The sequence below is a fragment of the Chiloscyllium punctatum genome, chromosome 12, assembly GCF_047496795.1.
Source record: "Chiloscyllium punctatum isolate Juve2018m chromosome 12, sChiPun1.3, whole genome shotgun sequence".
NCBI lineage: Eukaryota > Metazoa > Chordata > Chondrichthyes > Orectolobiformes > Hemiscylliidae > Chiloscyllium > Chiloscyllium punctatum.
In genome coordinates, this window is record NC_092750.1 from 40,369,803 (window position 1) to 40,388,873 (window position 19,071).

The 19,071-nt window shown below is 40.8% G+C and overlaps 1 protein-coding gene across 2 annotated transcripts in view; it reads left to right on the forward strand.

The window, feature by feature from the left end:
- The window catches only part of LOC140483808 (receptor-type tyrosine-protein phosphatase gamma-like), a 706,675-nt gene that overhangs the window by 293,218 nt on the left and 394,386 nt on the right, over positions 1-19,071 (forward strand). For both annotated transcript variants that reach the window (XM_072582431.1, XM_072582432.1), the window contains one exon: positions 415-594. In XM_072582431.1, coding sequence (XP_072438532.1) covers positions 415-594 — 180 coding nt within the window. The remainder of the gene's footprint in view (positions 1-414; positions 595-19,071) is intronic.

Sequence of the window (19,071 nt, forward strand, 5' to 3'; positions counted from 1 at the left end):
ATCTTTAAGAGCTGCCTGTCAATGTTGCATAATTAGTTGATTCTGTTGTTTAAGTACCTCTTCCAGGATCATCTGGATTGGCAATACATTGATACTCTCATCTGAAAGTTTGCTCCCAGGTGCCCCTTTAACTCTGTCTCTGCAGTACCAGGAAGATTCATTCATTATTTTCAACCAAATATGACAGAAACAAGTATTTTGTTTCTGGTAAGGGGGTGACCATAGAATCCCTACAGTGTGGAACCAGGCTATTCGGCCCATCAAGTCCACACTGACCCTCAGAAGAGCAGCCCTCCCAGACCCATCCAGCTACCCTCTGAATGATGTTTGAAATGTATTGTGTGCAAAAACATGGATAACTTCTATCTTGTAAATAATGTTTTTTTTAATAGCATTATACTTTCTTCCCTTCAGGAACCTATGGACCAGAAAATTGGGCCACATCTTACATGAATTGCTCTGGTATCAAACAGTCCCCAATTGATATTGTAGATCAGAAGACTCATGAGAAGGATGTCTTGCAGCAAATACATCTTGAGGGATTTGAGATTGAGTCTTCTAATAGAACTCGTATGAAAAACACTGGAAAGACAAGTAAGTTTGTTAGTATGGATAGCCAATGTTTTTCTGGTTATTTAAACTACCGTCAAATATCTGGGGATATTTAAATGAAATCAAACATGAAAGAAGCTAGTGCGGTAAGAAACTAAAAATCATAAAATATTACATTATTCAAACTATATCACAATAGTGATGTCCTCTACGGTTACTGTAGATTGATGATTTTGGTGCAGTATGCTATGTGGTCCTAAGTTTGCATTGCTGAATCACTTCAACGTGTTCCGTAAACTAATTGCAACTATACATGCAATTTACCTCTTTATAGGGTGGGTGATTTCCTGAACTTTGAAGAAGCAAATATAAAAAGATTTGTTTAAATGTAATTTATGCAAGTCAGCCCTTAACAGCAGTTTAAATATCAATTTGATTTCTTATCTAAGCGACCACAACTCACTTTAGTGCCTCAGGAAACAAGTTCACAGACAATCGGGAGCAATACTTCGAGCAGGCATGTATGTTATTACATTTCAGGTTTCCTCCCAATACTCTGAATTCATGTTCACAACAAAAAGGTTGTATCCCACAAGCAAAGCTTAGTCTCGCATGAACTGAAAGTTGAAACTTTTCTCATGACATGAATGGGATAACATGCTAGCGCATATCTTTCTCTCTGTGATGGAAACTGTGCGGACTGTCAACGTGTTCTACTGTCCACAAGTGATAATTTGCTGTAAGAATGGATTGTTCAGATTAAAACTAGGGGTTGAATTTTCATTCCCGAGGCTGGTGTGCCAAGTCAGGAAAATTCTTCTGTCTCCAAATCCAACTGAGAGTCACAGAGTCATAGAGATGTACAGCATGGAAACAGACCCTTCGGTCCAACCCATCCATGCCAACCAGATATCCCAACCCAATCTAGACCCACCTACCAGCACCTGGCCCATATCGCTCCAAACCCATCCTATTCATATGCCCATCCAAATGCCTCTTAAATGTTGCAATTGCACGCAATATTCCAAAAGTGGCCTAACCAATGTCCTGTACAGCCGCAACATGACCCCCCAACTCCTGTACTCAAAACTCTGACCAATAAAAGAAAGGATACCAACCGCCTTCTTCACTATCCAATCTGTGACTCTACTTTCAAGGAACTATGAACCTGCTCTCCAAGGTCTCTTTGTTCAGCAAAGTGTTGTTCAACACTCCCTAGGACCTTACCATTAAATGTATAAGTCCTGATAAGATTTGCTTTCCCAAAATACAGCACCTTGCATTTATCTGAATTAAACTTCATCTGCCACTTCTCAGCCCATTGGCCCATTTGATCAAGATCCTGTTGTAATCTGAGGCAACCCTCTTCGCTGTCCACTACACCTGCAATTTTGGTGTCATCTGTAAACTTACTAACTATACCTCTTATGCTTGCATCCAAATCATTTATATAACTGACAAAAAGTAGAGGACCCAGCAATGATCCTTGTGGCACTCCACTGGTCACAGGCATCCAGTCTGAAAAACAACCCTCCACCACCACCTTCTGTCTTCTACCTTTGAGCCAGTTCTGTATCCAAATGGCGAGTTCTCCCTGTATTCCATGAGATCTAACTTTGCTAACTAGTCTCCCATGGGGAACCTTGTCGAACGCCTTACTGAAGTCCATATAGATCACATCTACTACTCTGCCCTCATCAATCCTCTTTGTTAATTCTTCAATTGTGAGACATGACTTCCTACACGCAAAGCTATGTTGACTATCCCTAATCAGTCCTTGCCTTTCCAAATACATATACATCCTGTCCCTCAGGATTCCCTCCAACAACTTGCCCACCACCGAGGTTAGGCTCACTGATCTATAGTTCCCTTGCTTGTCCTTACTACCCTTCTCATGCAGGAGAGTTTAGGACACACTATCATTTGCTTCAAAATGTCAACATTCTCCAGGTCAAGGCGAATAAGAAAATTAGAAAATAATACATTCAACAGAGTTTCACTGACAGCTGCATCAGAATTCAAAGTTGTAGTCAAAGAGTTAGGGAAGTGGTTTACTCTCTTATGAGGAGGAGAAAACAAGATTTGAGAGGAAAGAGAGAAGGGACAGGAGAAGGCAGAGACCAAAGTATGATATAAAAGAGATTTCTATACAACCAACAGTTATAGGATATAAGAAAGCTAAACATGGCAGCCAACAAACGTCAATCAAGAGCTTCAAAAAAGTGTTAGCACAAGCCATAGCTAGCTGCCAATTCAGGAATGGTCTTGATTATAAGTATATAATATGTGAATAGAGGAACTTGTGACACAATGGCAGAGACTCTACCTCTGAGCCTAGAAGTTTAGGTGCAAGTCCCACTTGCTCCGGAGCAGTGTAATAAAATCTCTGAACTGGTTGATTCAGAAAATATCTATAACATGTTAATAAAGAAGCTCCCAAGGGCTTGTGATTTGCCAGGTCAATGTATTTGACCTTTCTAGGTGATGGTGGAAATGGGAAAAGCGAGAAGAGATTCTGAAGGGAAAATGTCCAAATACTGAAGGCACAAAATTGATAGTGAAACTTTGGTGGTAGGTTGAAATGGCTCAGTTGTAAATTGGGAATTGTCGTTTGATCCAAATTTGGGAGAAAATACTAACAAAGTAAAACGATGTGTTGTTAACTAACTCTTTTCTGAGTAACTAGGCCTAGATTAATGAAAATGAAAAAAGTGGCCCTCAAAAATCAAAAATTCTGAAATTCACCAGAGTAGCCAGGCTGATTATTTTTCTTGAATAAGAGCTCTTGCAAAGAAAAAATGACTCCTGCTGTAGAAATTGGAATGAGGTTGGCCAGGTGGATCTCAGTAAGTATGTGTTCTTTGATTGGAGCTGTTAACCTGTGTTATGATGCGGATGTTGAACACCTCTGTTAATTTAAACCAAACACCCAAAAAGCTCATCTCACCTCGTAATCTGTTAAAATGTGAGTGAGTAACAGAGAACTCCTAATTTCCACTATTTAAAGAAAAAATAACAAATTATATTCCTAACTTTGATAGTGAATACTAATCAAAACAATGGACTCTTTCCTTTAACTGAACACAATCCTATTAACATGGTGATCAACTAACACACTTATTAAACATTGCACTAACTTAATCTCAAGTTCACATAGTCTCTGTCTTCTCATCATTTGGAGATGCCGATGTTGGACTGGGGTGTACAAAGTTAAAAATCACACAACACCATGTTATAGTCCAACAGGTTTAATTGGAAGCACACTAGCTTTCGGAACGCCATTCCTTCACAACCACCTGATGACCTGGTGTTGTGTGATTTTTAACTCTGTCTTCTCAGCTTATCTTCAGTCTTCCATCTGCTGTTCTCCCTGGGTCGACTTCTTTCTTTGTACAGAAAGCATGTTTTCCAGGTACCTTTTGACAGAGAAAGCTTTCGAATTTCTTTGAGAGCAAGATGTTAAATTGGCAGTTAGCTTTCCGGCTCTATGGCAGTTGTTCTGCTCTTTCGTGGCAGTTGCTCTCTGACCAATTTTCAAAATGCTTGCTTTTTTTTATACTTCTAATGTCATACCATCTCATAGGTCCAATATTGTCAGAACAATAAATTCAAACTTGATTGGGTTTAAATTTCCTGGGCATAATTTAAACAAATTGGTTAAATTCGAACTGTTGTCAAAACAGCAGCCAAAACTTAGGAAAAAACTGAAGAAGGGCCTTTGTCTGAAATATCGATTTTCCTGCTGCTCAAATGCTGCCTGACCTGCTGTGCTTTTCCAGCACCACACTCTTGACTCTAATCTTTAGCATCTGTAGTCTTCACGTTCGCCTGCCCATTTAACAGCCATTTGCTACATGTATCTATTTTGGAACAGCTCGTCTGCTAGCCTTTCCATTCGTGCAGCTGAGTCTGCACTTTAAGTTGACTTCAAAATTTCAGAAAACTTTAAAATTTCTATTTTAAAGTGAACATACATGCTTTTGTCTTCATAACACCTGTTAATCAGGTAGTCCTGGCTGACAGATATAAACAGGACTCTCAAGGATTCTCCTCACTCGATGGACTGGCTCTAAACGAGTCAGAGTCCATTAACTTTGCATGTGTAAATAAAGAGTGATTTGGTGACGGGATACCAGCAACCATTGAGTTATTTCAGTGCCAATGAAAGATAACAGTATGCTCCAGAAGAAAATTTACTTGTAACTGTCTTTGACCAATAAAAGAAAGGATACCAACCATCTTCTTCACTATCCTATCTGTGACTCCACTTCCAAGGAGCTATGAACCTGCTCTCCAAGGTCACTTTGTTCAGCAAAGTGTTGTTCAACACTCCCTAGGACCTTACCATTAAGTGTATAAGTCCTGATATGATTTGCTTTCCCAAAATGCAGCACCTCGCATTTATCTGAATTAAACTCCATCTGCCACTTCTCAGCCCATTGGCCCGTTTGGTCAAGATTCTGTTGTAATCTGAGGTAACCCTTTTCGCTGTCCACTACACCTCTAATTTTGGTGTCACCACCCCCTGTCTTCTACCTTTGAGCCAGTTCTGTATCCAAATGGCTAGTTCTCCCTGTATTCCATGCGATCTAACCTTGCTAACCAGTCTCCCATGGGGAACCTTGTCAAATGCCTTACTGAAGCCCATATAGATCACATCTATTGCTCTGCCCTCATCAATCCTCTTTGTTACTTCTTCAAAAAACTCAATCAAGTTGTGAGACATGATTTCCCACGCACAAAGCCATGTTGACTATCCCTAATCAGGCCTTGCCTTTCCAAATACATGAACATCCTGTCCCTCAGGATTCCCTCTAACAACTTGCCCACCACCGATGTCAGGCTCACTGGTCTATAGTCCCCTGGCTTGTCCTTACCACCCTTCTTAAACAGCGGCACCATGTTAGCCAACCTCCAGTCTTCCGGCATCTCACCTGTGACTATTGATTGTACAAATATCTCAGCAAGAGGTCCAGCAATCACTTCTCTAGCTTCCCACAGAGTTCTTGGGTACACCTGATTAGGTCCTCAGGACTTATCCACCTTTATGCGTTTCAAGACATCCAGCATTTCCTCATCTGTAATATGGACATTTTGCAAGGTGTCACCATCTATTTCCCTCCAGTCTATATCTTCCATATCCTTTTCCACAGTAAATACTGATGCAAATTACTTGTTTAGTATCTCCCATATTTTCTGCGGCTCCACACAAAGGCCGCCTTGCTGATCTTTGAGGGGCCCTATTCTCTCCCTAGTTACCCTTTTGTCCTTAACATATTTGTAAAAAGCCTTTGGATTCTTCGTAATTCGATTTGCCCAAGCTATCTCATGTCCCCTTTTTGCCCTCCTGATTTTCCTCTTAAGTATACTCCTACTGCCTTTATGTACTTTTCTAAGGATTCACTTCATCTGTCCTGTCTATACCTGACATATGCTTCCTTTTTCTGAACCAAACCCTCAATTTCTTTAGACATCCAGCATTCCCTATACCTACTAACCTTTCCTGTCACCCTAGCAGGAATATACTTTCTCTGGACTCTCGTTATCTCATTTCTGAAGGCTTCCCATTTTCCAGCCGTCCCTTTACCTGCAAATATCTGTGCCCAGTCAGTTTTTGAAAGTTCTTGCCTAATACTGTCAAAAGTGGCCTTTCTCCAATTTAGAACTTCAACCTTTAGATCTGGTCTATCCTTTTCCATCACTATTTTAAATCTAGTAGAATTATGGTCGCTGACACCAAAGTGCTCCCCTGTTGACACCTCAGTCACCTGCCCTGCCTTATTTCCCAAGAGTAGATAAGTTTTGCACCTTCCCTAGTAGATACATCCACATACTGAATCAGAAAATTTTATTGTACACACTTAACAAATTCCTCTCCATCTAAACCCTTGACAATATGGCAGTCCCAGTCTATGTTTGGAAAGTTTAAATCCCCTACCATAACCACTCTACTTTCCTTACAGATAACTGAGATCTCCTTACAAATTTTTTCTCAATTTCCCTCTGAGTATTAGGGGGTCTATAATACAATCACAATAAGGGGATTATCCCTTTCTTATTTCTGAGTTCCCCCAACTAACTTTCCTGGATGTATTTCCAGCCTCAGTACAGCTGTAATGCTTATCAAAAACGTCACTCCCCCATCTCTCTTGTCTCCCTTTCTATCCTCCCTGTAGCATTTATATCCTGGAACGTTAAGCTGCCAGTCCTGTCCATCCCCGAGCCATGTTTCTGTAATTGTTACGATATCCCAGTCTCATGTTCCTAGCCATGCCCTGAGTTCATCTGCCTTCTCTGTTAGGCCTCTTGCATTGAAATAGATGCCATTTAATTTATCAGTCCTACCTTATTCTCTGCTTTCTCCCTGTCTGCTCTGACCGTTTGACTCACCTTTGCTCGCAGATTGATCTCTTTCCTCACTATCTCCCTGGGTTCCCCCTCCGCCACCCCAACCTTACTAGTTTAAATCCTCCCAAGCAGCTCTTGCAAATCTCCCTGCCAGTATATTAGTCCCCTTCCGATTTAGGTGCAAACTGTCCTTCTTGTACAGGTCACTTCTACCCCGAAACAGCTTCTAATGATCCAAAATGTGAATCCTTCTCCTATACACCAGCTCCTCATCTGCTCTATCCTTCTATTCCTGCCCTCACTAGCTCATATTACAAGGAGTAATCCAGATATTATTACTCTCGAGGACCTCCTTTTTAAATTCCTGCCTAATTCTGTGTAATCTCCCTTGAATCTCAACCTTTTCCCTTCCTATGTCGTTGGTTCCAATGTACAGAATGGCCTTCTGCTGGCTCCTCTCCACCGTGAGAACATTCTACGCTGTCTCTGAGACATCCTTGATCCTTGCACCAGGGAAGCAACACACAATTCTGATTTTCCCTGCTGGCCACACAAACATCTGTCTGTACCTCAGACTAGAGAGTCCTCTAACTCAATCGATCGCTTGGAACCCAATGTACCTCTCATTATTTTAGAGCCAGTCTCAGTACCAGAAACTTGGCTGTTTGTGCTACCTGAGAATCCATCACCCCCTACATTTTCCAAAATAGCATACTTGTTTGAAATGGGGATAGCCACAGAAGACTCCTGCACTACCTGCCTATCTCTCTTACCTTTCCTGGAGTTAACCCATCCATGTAAAGGTGTCGGAGACTTACCCTCCTTCCCATAACTGCAATCCACTACATCCCCTTGCTGTTGTAAATTCCTCATTGTCTCTAACTGCCTCTCCAACCAATCCGATAGTATTCGCAACCAACGGCATTTATTGCAGATAAAATCCTCAGTAACCCATAAACTCTTCCTAAACTCCCACATTCGACAAAAAAGAGCATATCACTCTACTAAGGGCCATGTCTAATTCAAATCAAAAACATAGCTTTTTCTCTGGATTTTTATTTAATCTGTGCAACATTTAAGAGGCATTTGGATGGGTATATGAATAGGAAGGGTTTGGAGGGATATGAGCTGGGTGCTGGCAGGTGGGACTAGATTGGGTTGGGATATCTGGTCGGCATGGACGAGTTGGATCGAAGGGTCTGTTTCCATGCTGTACATCTCTATGACTCTATGACTCTGTCTTCAACATAAATCAATGTAACTTTCATCTTCACTTTTCAGGCACGAAGCTGGACTCTTTTAGATTTTTTTTCCCCCCAATATGAATTATATAAAAATCAGGCAATTTTGCAAAGAGTTGTTCATTACCTAAATGACGAAGATGAAAATGACCCCTTTATCTCCGTCTTTGGATAATTTATTTTAAAATAATGTTCTCTGATTTATTGCAGTCAGATATTGATGTTGCCCATGCAAGGTGACAATATTTTTGTAGGTGATGTTAATATGCTACACTTTCAGTATTGTACATTGCCTCTAACTTTGTGGCTCTGCCTTGATTAGCCTGTTGGTTGTGATATTGGGAGAAACGAATGTGTTGTGTTATGACTCACAGACTGAGCCTCAGCAACGCTTTAAGAGATATGCTAAGATAAGAGATATCATCACTGCATCATAGCATGTGGTACAAAGGTTTGAGACTTCAGCTTGACTAGGATCAGTTGAAACATGGCATGCTCCAAGAAGAAGGCTGCTCTCTGTTACTTAATAGTTTGATTTTCACCCAGACGCTTAAGTGCCTCTAAACATAATGTTTGTTAGCTATAAAATATTACATGTGTAATATATAATATGTTTGTTAGATGTAATATAGGTTTTGTGGATTCTTAAATAAAAAGTTATTCACTTTTAATTTTGTATGTTCTAAGGGATAACATAAACATTACTGTATCAGATAAAATACCATGCTGGAGGTGAATTCAAAGTCCTGTTCTAAACCAGGATTAGATGTGCAGCATTATTTATCAGAATGTTGTACATTTGACCAACTCTGTGAAAATTTCCACAATTTGGACTGGACTGAACATAACCTCACCAAATGGAGTTATAAACTGAATAATTAATCAATTGAATAAGCAAGTTTTCAGATTCCTTGCTAATGTTAGTGCCATTTGTTCCATTCTTTCATGTTTATTTTGAGGAAGTGGTACAGCATTACAAGAAACTACACTGAGGCTGTAATGTTTGAATATTTAATATATTAATATGAGTATACCTCAAGTATTTGTAGCAATTTTCAGCAAATTATGGTGCAAAGCCTTTGCGGTATTGAAGTAGTGACCTTTGAAATAAGACAAAGTGTACACTGCAAATGTAATTGCCACTGAAAGTTAACGTTAAATTGTCTTGGAAATTAGGAAATGTAATTGCTGAAACAGGCTTTAAGGTTTCAATTCTTGGTTAGAATTGTAATTTGTCTGTGGCTTTCTGACAGGAAATATGTGGCTATATTTAGTCTAATACCCGATTTACTTTGTAGCTTTACTATCAGTGTCAAAATAAACAGAACAATACAAATGTTGTTCTGAGAAGGAGACACCATTATAGAAATGATGCTGGCTTGTAACTCTAGAAGTAGCTTTCTCCCACAAACAAAAAAACAGCCTGTTGGTAGAGTTTGGCATATTTTGATTGTGACAGCAATTCAAAGCTTTCGCTTCTGCTTTGTTCATGATAGTGATATGACCAGGCTTCAGCACAGGACTTTCAACTAGTGAAGAAGGTCAAGGCCCCTGCCTTTGGTCAATTATTTACTTGGTGCTTTAGAAACTGGACCCACTAGGTAAACAAAAGTGTCGACAGTACTAAGAGTTACAATTGGCACAGCAGAACTACTTCTGTGAAGTACTGTAAATGTGCCATAATGATTCTTAAGTATGCCATATCGGAGTGATGAATTATCCTTGACATTTTCTAACTTGAAGATCCATTTTTTTGAGTAAAGTTAATTTTAAAAGATAAAGTACAAGCAGGAGAAATAGTTCTAATGAACTGCACTTAGATATTTGCCCAGGAAATATGAGCTAGATGAAAACAGTGTGCTAAATATCTTATTATATTGTTGTGGTTCTGTTCGCCGAGCTGGGAATTTGTGTTGCAGACGTTTCGTCCCCTGTCTAGGTGACATCCTCAGTGCTTGGGAGCCTCCTGTGAAGCGCTTCGGTGATGTTTCCTCCAGCATTTATAGTGAATTCCCTGGCTGTTCTCTGTTTGGCTTGTCCTATAATAGTAGTGTTGTCCCAGTCAAACTCATGTTGCTTGTCATCTGAGTATGTGGCTACTAAAGATAGCTGGTCATGTCATTTTGTGGCTAGTTGGTATTCATGGATGCGGATCGCTAGCTGTCTTCCTGTTTGTCCCATGTAGTGTTTTGTGCAGTCCTTGCATGAGATTTTGTACACTACACTGGTTTTGCTCATGCCGGATATCGGGTCCTTTGTCCTGGTGAATTGTTGTCTGAGAGTGGCTGTTGGTTTGTGTGCTATTATGAGTCCTAGTGGTCACAGTAGTCTGGCTGTCAGTTCAGAAATGTTTTTGATGTATGGTAGTGTGGCTAGTCCTTTGGGTTGTGTCATGTCCTCATTCCGTTGTCTTTCCCTTAGGCATCTGTTGATGAAATTGTGGGGGTATCCGTTTTTGACGAATACATTGTATAGGTGTTCTTCTTCCTCTTTTTGCAGTTCTGGTGTACTGCAGTATGATGTAGCCCTTTTGAACAGTGTCTTGATGCAACTTCTTTTGTTTGTGTTGGGGTGGTTGCTTTTGTAGTTTAGGACTTGGTCTGTGTGTGTGGCTTTCCTGTATACCTTTGTGATATACAGGAAGACAGCTAACAATCCGCATCGATGAACACCAACTCGCCTCGAAACTACATGACCAGCTATCCTTAGTAGCCATACACTCAGATGACAAGCAACATAAGTTCGACTGGGACAACACTACTATTATAGGACAAGCCAAACAGAGAACAGCCAGGGAATTCCTAGAGGCATGGCACTCATCCACGCATTCAGTCAATAAGTACATCGACCTGGACCCAATATACTGGCCACTGCAGCGGACAGCTGGAACTGACAACCGGAAGCAGCAGATACAAATCACTATAAGTGCCGGAGGAAACATCACAGAAGCGCTTCACAGGAGGCTCCCAAGCACTGAGGATGTCACCTAGACAGGGGATGAAACGTTTGCAACGCAAATTCCCAGCTCAGCGAACAGAACCACAACAACGAGCACCCGAGCTACAAATCTTCTCCTAAACTTTGAACCTCATTATATCTTCTTAACCACTTTATCTAACTGTCCTGCTCTTTTAAGGGACCAGTGGATGTGTACACCAAGGTGCCTCTGATCCTCAGTGCTTCCCAAAGTCCTGTAGGTCATCCTTATTCCCTTGTCTTGTTTGTCCTGCCAAAGTGCATCACCTCACAATTATCCAGATTGAATTCCATTTGGCATTGATCAGCCGAACTGACTAGTGCATCTATCCTCTCTGTAATCTAATGTGGTCTCCTTCACTATTTACCACCCACCAATTTTCTTATCTGTGAACTTACTGATCAACTCTCCCTCATTCAAGACTAAATCATTTATATACACATATATATCACAAATAGCATGGACCCAACACTGATCCCAACAGAACCCTGGTGGATACTGGCTTCCAGTCACAAAAGCTCTCCTTTACCATCATTCTCTGTTCTTTTTCTCATCGAGTTAGACCCCATCTTCCACCCTCTGAGAAAAAGAACAGGAAGTGACTTCACCACAGGAAATGACATCACCAACCCAAAGAAACCCAAACATATAAATAGAAAGGGGATTATCAGCAGTGCTTTGCCTGAGACCCACTGAAGATGTTACCTACTAGAGTGACGAAACTTCTGGAAATGAACCTTCCAGCTCAGCGAGCAAACCTATATCCTGAATGATCCATCTCAGATTACTCCTGAGATCCTGAATATCATGGATGACAGTCTTAAATAATTCCATGTGATATCAAGAAATGGCCAAGATGCTGGATACTGCAAAGGCTTGGGCTCCGACGATGTTCTAGCAATTGAACAGAAGACATGTCCTCTCAAACTTGCCACAACCCTAGCTAAACTGTTTCAGTACAGCTGCAACACTGGTATCTACCTGACAATGTGGAAAATCACCTCAGTATGTCCCGTGCACAAATAGCAGGAGGAATCCAACCATGCAAATTATTGCCTCGTCAGTCTAATTTCAATTATCAGTAATGTGACGGAAGGGTTCATTCATAGGATGGAAGACAGAACTTGTAAAGGAATACATGGGGTCCCTGGTTTATGAACATGAACATATGTATTCTGGTACATATGAAAGTGATCCCAAACATGGTTGTAATTTTAAAGACCCAACTTACAAACATTTCCTGAACTTAACAACCATTTTATGTTATCCAAGCTCTGACTTGCAAATGGACACCAGAATAAAACCCTTTCACAAACCAGGGATTACCTGTAACCTATTCAATCAGTTTGTGTTCCACCAGGGCAAAGTGAGGACTGCAGATGCTGGAGATCAGAGCTGAAAAATGTGTTGCTGGAAAAGCGCAGCAGGTCAGGCAGCATCCAAGGAGCAGGAGAATCGACGTTTCAGGCATAAGCCCTTCTTCAGGGCTACTTGGCTCCCGACCTCATTACAGTCTTGACCCAAATATGAACAAAAAAGCTGAGGTCCAGACATCTCGGGAGAGGTGTTACCCTTGACATCATGGAAACATTCAATAAAGTGTGGTGTAGTAAAGTTGGAGTTGATGAGAATCAGGAGGAAAATTTTCAACTGGCTACAGCAATATTTAGCATAAATACAGATGGTTGTGTTTAAGTCAATCAACTCGGCCTCAGGACATCATCAGGGGCTCTTTGGGGTAATGTGCTAGGCCCAACCATCTTCAGCTGATTTATTAAGACCTTCTTTCCATCATTAAATCTATAGTGGGGATGCTTGCCAGTGATTGCACAATGTTCAGCACAATTTGCAACTCCCCAGATACTGAAGCAGCCCATGTCCAAATGCAGTACAATATGGAGAATAACCCAAGTGTCTGACAATGACCATCTCCAACATGACATATCTAAACATTATTCCTTGAAGTTCAATGGCTGCGCAGTCACTAAATCCTCCATTATCATCATCCTGAAGGTTAAAATTGGCTAGAAACTGAACTGAACTGAATCAACCAATGGAAATACTCTTGTTCCAAAAGCAGGTAAGGGATTAAGATTTCTATAGTGAATAACTAACTTCCTGTCTTTGAATATGCTCGAATGTGTGATTCCAAAATGCTCAAAAAAACTTGACACCATCCAGGACAGAGCAATGTGCTTGATTGGTACCCTAACAACACTGACTCAAAGTGATAATAGTGTGCACAATTTCTAAGGTACACTGTAGTAACTGACTAAGGCTCTTCTAACCCCACAATCTCTGCCATTTCTAAGAGCAAGGGAAACAGATAACTGGGAATGCAACCACATGCAAGATCCCCTCCATGCCACAAGCCACCTGACATTGAAATGTATCACTGTTCCTTTGCTGTCACTGAGTCCAAATCCCTTCTAACTGTGAAATGGGTGTGCCTACACCCCAGAGATTGCAGTAGGTGAAGAAGATAGCTCACCATCACATTCTCCAGAGCATTAGCGATGGGCAATAAACCTGAAAGAAAGCAAGTATAATCAATCACCATCAAAGTACATAGCTCGAAATGAACCATGAACCTGTTGTTAAATAACACTGAAAATGGTTATATTACACTTGACTATATGAAATAATATACTGTAAATTAATAATTCTGAGAACATTCCAGATTCTGCTACCTCAAAATTATCCTTTTAATGATTCATCTCGATCAGAAAAATTATGGCAAGTGGTCTAATTAATTATTGATTTTAGATTTAAAAATGGATGATCTGAAAGTAAATCTTCTCATTTATGAATGGGATAAATTAAATCTTTGGGCCTGCAAAGCATATATTTTAGTTGCAACTTGGCAACTTGCCTCTAAAGTTTTTGTGGTATTTTTTGGACATCTGGATCTAAATTTGTAGTTGACATCTTTGTTGTATACATATTTCACACCATTGTTCACAATCTTAATATCTGTGTAAAGCATAATATTTTGAATCCTATTATTTTATTAGTATTCATAATAGTCCTGGATAATTTCTTAGTGTGGCCTTTGTTTGAAAGGATTGATGGAAAGTCTCATTATCAGCCAATCATTTTGTTAGCTTTTCCAATTCATTTCTCGATGAGGTTTCATAAACTGAATATAAATGTGTTTATTTTTCTGTGTGCCTGATTGCATTATTTATTTTCATGGTGATTTAGAATGCAATTCTTTAATGTTTCATGGGCTTTTTCTTAGGTATTTTTATTTCCAATAAAATTATTTGTTTATTTATAAGTGCTTTATTAAAACATCCAGTGGTATTTTTCTGTTGCTAAAATGATAAACTTAGCTGCAAACTCTAATTGCTATTCAGTGTCCACTGATTTGAGGTCAGAATTTAATTGGACAGCAGGTCAAACTTTTAACTTACTTTCAGGTTTCTTTTTTAAAAAATGAGTCTGACGAATAAGATCATGGTTTTTTCTGCTGCATCAAATGAGTACATTTTTTCTTTCAAATGCTTTTTGAAGCATGACCCAGAAATTTAAAACGATATGTGACTGACACAAAATGTATGCTAAATTTTCCAACAGCCATTGGAACCTTGCGTGAGTCCTGATCTGATTATGTTTGTCTCCTGTCCACCTATGTGATTGTCTCAAAGCTTGTCAATGAACAGATCACTTCTAAGCATTCTGACCACTTAGGAAAGAAGGGTGGGCTGTGCAGTCAGGATGGTCAGTTAGAGTGTCAGGATAAATGTAACTGCCAGTGCAGGTGGGAGACTATGAGAGGACTATAAGATAGTCAGCATGGATGGAGGGAATATCTTCATAGGATTGTTTATGGAGTGGCTTTGGCCTGCTGACCCTCACAGCTCTGGAAGGGGGATTTAAAAGTGGTGTCAATGACCTCATCAGCTTGTTACCACAAAGCTACCTAATGGAATGCTGGTGAGATAGAGAATGGGGCTGTTCTGATAACAGGAACATTTTTATCTCCCTGATTCCTAATTTGACCCATTGTTGTATTATTGGCTAAATGCCCCATTGGAACAGGGGGCTGATTTTCTTACCTGCCAATCCCTAAAAGATTCCTCAGAGGTATGCATCCCAATGCTATTTGCCATTATTTTCCCAGCCATCAAAGGTTCCAAACCCATCTCCAGAAACATTCAGCTCACTTTTTCTTGGAAGACCAGCAAGATATCTTCCATTGGCATTATTTTTACGAAGGCAAAGATGTGCACTTTTGCACTGTGCAACATATGGTATAATATTAGAATCACTAACTTATTTTCTTCCGTGGGATTTGAGCATTACTGATAAGACCAACTTTTGGCAGAAATTCCCTTTTAGTATGTTTGAATAAGTTAAATACAGTTTCTCAGTGATAATTATGAGCCAGCATGAGGAAGTTACGGGAAGTGCAAGCGTGAAGAATAGTGGAGCAAATGGAATAATGAATACCCAGAGTAGAATTTTCAACTGTGGATGTGGGCTGTGAGATGCAATGTGTTGATGGACACAGTGATCTGTATGCTTTGCATAAATCCCTGAAATAAGTAGGAGGTGAATTCCTCTTTATGCGCAGCTCTTTTGTGCACAAGCTCATTGGCAGGATGTTTACAGTGCACCTAACAATTCCTGCTGCACGTCTGTCAGCTGCTGCTAGTAGATAACATTAACTTTAGAATCTGAATTCTCTGCAGTACGTAGCCTCACCCTCCAGAGAGCTGGCATTCCAGTTTCTCAAGAACTGTAGTAAGAGATTCGCCACATAAATGCTCTGCTTCTCAAGAGCTAACCGTAATCGTCAGAGGAGAAAATTACGATAAAGGAAACGGATGCATAGCTTTTGGCACATCTTCGGGTTGCCTGTGATTTAATCATTTCATTTTCTGGGATTAAAATTTCATTCAAGTGACCATCTGGCAGCCATTGCTGCAAGAGTGAGGATGCTACCACTCATTAGATTGTTTTGTAAAAATGACACCTAAAATACAATATGGTGTCCTTTAATCTAGAGAAGTAATAGTAGGTATGTATGTGAAAGCATTATCTTGCAAGTCACGAACTGCTGTATTTAGTTTGAAGGGTTTCTGAGGAGACTTCCAATATAAGTATTAGTCAAGCATTCACACCTTGTAGAAATGTCACTGGGGGAATACCACAGACTACTTTATTAAGAGGAGCCTTTGTTAACTCATGTGCTAAAAGGTGACCTCTGAAGATATACAGTTGCAGATGCCATAGGGAAAGCAAAGTGCGACCTGAAGGCAGCTTGAGAAAGTGGTATTTCCCATATGTGACCAGTTTGAACGGGCCTCGGGGGCCAAGGTAAACCGAGGCAAGAGTGAGGCCATGCTCTTTGGGAACTGGGCTGACCAATCCTTGATCCCCTTCACCGTCAGGACTGACCACCTGAAGATGCTGGGTATTTGGTTCAGGGGGGCTGAGGCGTGCGCCAAGTCTTGGGAGGAGGGTATCAGCAAAGTGAGGCAGAAACTGGGCAGATGGAAGCTACGGTCGCTCTCCATCGTGGGAAAAAACCTGGTTATCAGGTGTGAGGCACTGTCATTGCTGTTGTACGTGACGTATGTCTGGCCTATTCCCAGAACCAGTGCCGCTGCAGTCACCTGGGCTATCTTCCAATTTATATGGAGATCAAAGATGGACCGAGTCCGAAGGGACTCGATGTATAAAGATCTGTGCAACTGAAGAAAAAACACACCCAATGCCACCCTCACCCTGATGGCCACCTTTGTGTGTGGCTGCATCAAGCTGTGCGTGGTTCCCCGGTACGCAAACACCAAGTGTCATACGTACTGAGGTTCTACCTGTCCCTGGTGTTGCGAAGGATGGGCCTGGCCTCACTGCTGCGAAACGCTCTGAGTAGTTGGACTGTTCCGTATCATCGTCCTTCGTGGAGAAGTTTATGAAGAAAAACACCTTTGACCACAAGTCCATCAGGAAGTGGTCAGCACGAAGTGTCCTTGAGATCCTTCGGGAAGAGGAGAGGGCGGTTCCTATCGAGCGGTTCCCTGAGCAGACTGTCAAAGCCATTTGGCAGAATGCCTCATCTCCAGAACTTTCCAACAAACACCAAGACATGGCTTGACTGGTGGTGAGAAGGGCTCTGCCTGTGAGATCCTTTATGTACGCCCGGACTCTCAGCCGCACCGCACGCTGCCCTCGAAGCGGCTGCAGGGGGGACGAGACTGTCACACACCTCCTTCTGGAATGTGCCTACACAAAAGACGTCTGGAGAGGAATGCAGTGGTATTTGTCGAGGTTCGTCCCGAGCAGCGCGTGATGCAGGACTCCATGCTCTACGGTCTTCCCCGCGACACAAACCGAGATGAACATCAACTGTGCCTGGAGGATCATCAACTCAGTGAAGGACGCTCTCTGGGCGACTTCCCAGCTGAGTGTTGCAGACTGGCACATTCCAAGGTCCAGGACTATGTGTTGAGGGACACGCTGAAGCTTGGGGCAGATGCTGCCAAGACCACCGTGTAACATCTGCCTGCCTAAGAAGAATAGGGGGCACACCCAGTCATTTGGCCTCCGCTGACGCCTCAGCAGAAGAGCTGGACAGTAAATGTACAGACTTGTATATAGGAAAAATAAATTTTGATGTCTGTATGTAAAGAAATGTAATGTGTACACAAGAATGGCATGACTAATTGTAAAGAGATCCAAATAATTTTAATGAATAAAATATATTTTTGAAATAAAAAAAATTATCCAAAACTACTCTTCTTTCTCCAATACCAGCTCAGTGAGTCCTATTGAAGACTGTAAAGATGTGTCCAAAACAATTAATTGACATTAAGGCTTATATATTTTAATTAGTTAATTTAGAAAAAAATTACAAAGAGGCTTAAAATACTCATCTGAAAAATCTATGAGATTTCAAGGCACTTGGATCATTTGTTCTGCCTGGGGTTGATTATTTTGCAATCAACCTGTTCAGACATGTTATTGCACACCTCTAAAGCACATGGGACTTCAACCTTGATCTCCTTAATGATGGTTTAACATCGAGCTGTAGGGGTATACAGCACAGAAAAAGGCCCTTCAGCCCATCAAGTCTCTGCAGATCATCAACTACCATGTAACTATTTTAATCTAAACTTCCAGCACCTAGTCAATAGTTTTGTATACCTTGACATCGCAAGTGTACATTTAAAATGCACCATGCCTGACAACTACGAAGTAAAGCTGTCTTCCTGCCCTATAGAACAATGAAAGTCTCACCTGCTTTGGATTATGTCTTCAAATGCCAAGCCTAACTGAGAACTCAACCAAGCCCTGAGGTTAGCAGGAATCTTCTAGCCAGACATTCTGACATTTATCATTTATCTGACATTTATAGTTAAAATAAGGATGAGAGCATTGGACTTAAAATTGGCTATGTTATTGTTTTGACATACATAAATTATGTAAGATGTCGTAAACTGCAAGATTTATCTTATATTAAGATTATCAACTCTCTGTGAATGGCCTGGAGCCTTGAGAAGTTGTATTTGAACATTCAGGATACTCCTTATGAAACCCAAGAGGGCGAAGGATGTTCACAGACTTTTTTTACAATTTTCTTTCAACACTTCTCTTTATCAGAAATAAAAACATTGAAAATCTGTGAAGGGGAAGCTGTAAGTCGGATAATCAAGCATCAGCTGGTTGGGTAATTGAATCTTTTTGCTTGCAAACTAGCATGGGAAGGCAGTGTATCACAAGGATGGATGGATTGGCTAACTCAAGGCAGGACCATGTTAATGTAATGAAATTTTCAGGAATGCCTTTAATTCCCAGTTGGAACCTTAGCTAATACACACAGTAGCAACAGACACTAAAGGAATGATTAGAGTTTTAAAATAAATTCAATGACCCTGATTTAACTATGGACCCGTTTTCAGCAAGTGAGATTTGTGGTGAAATTTCCTTTTTTAAATTGTGTCT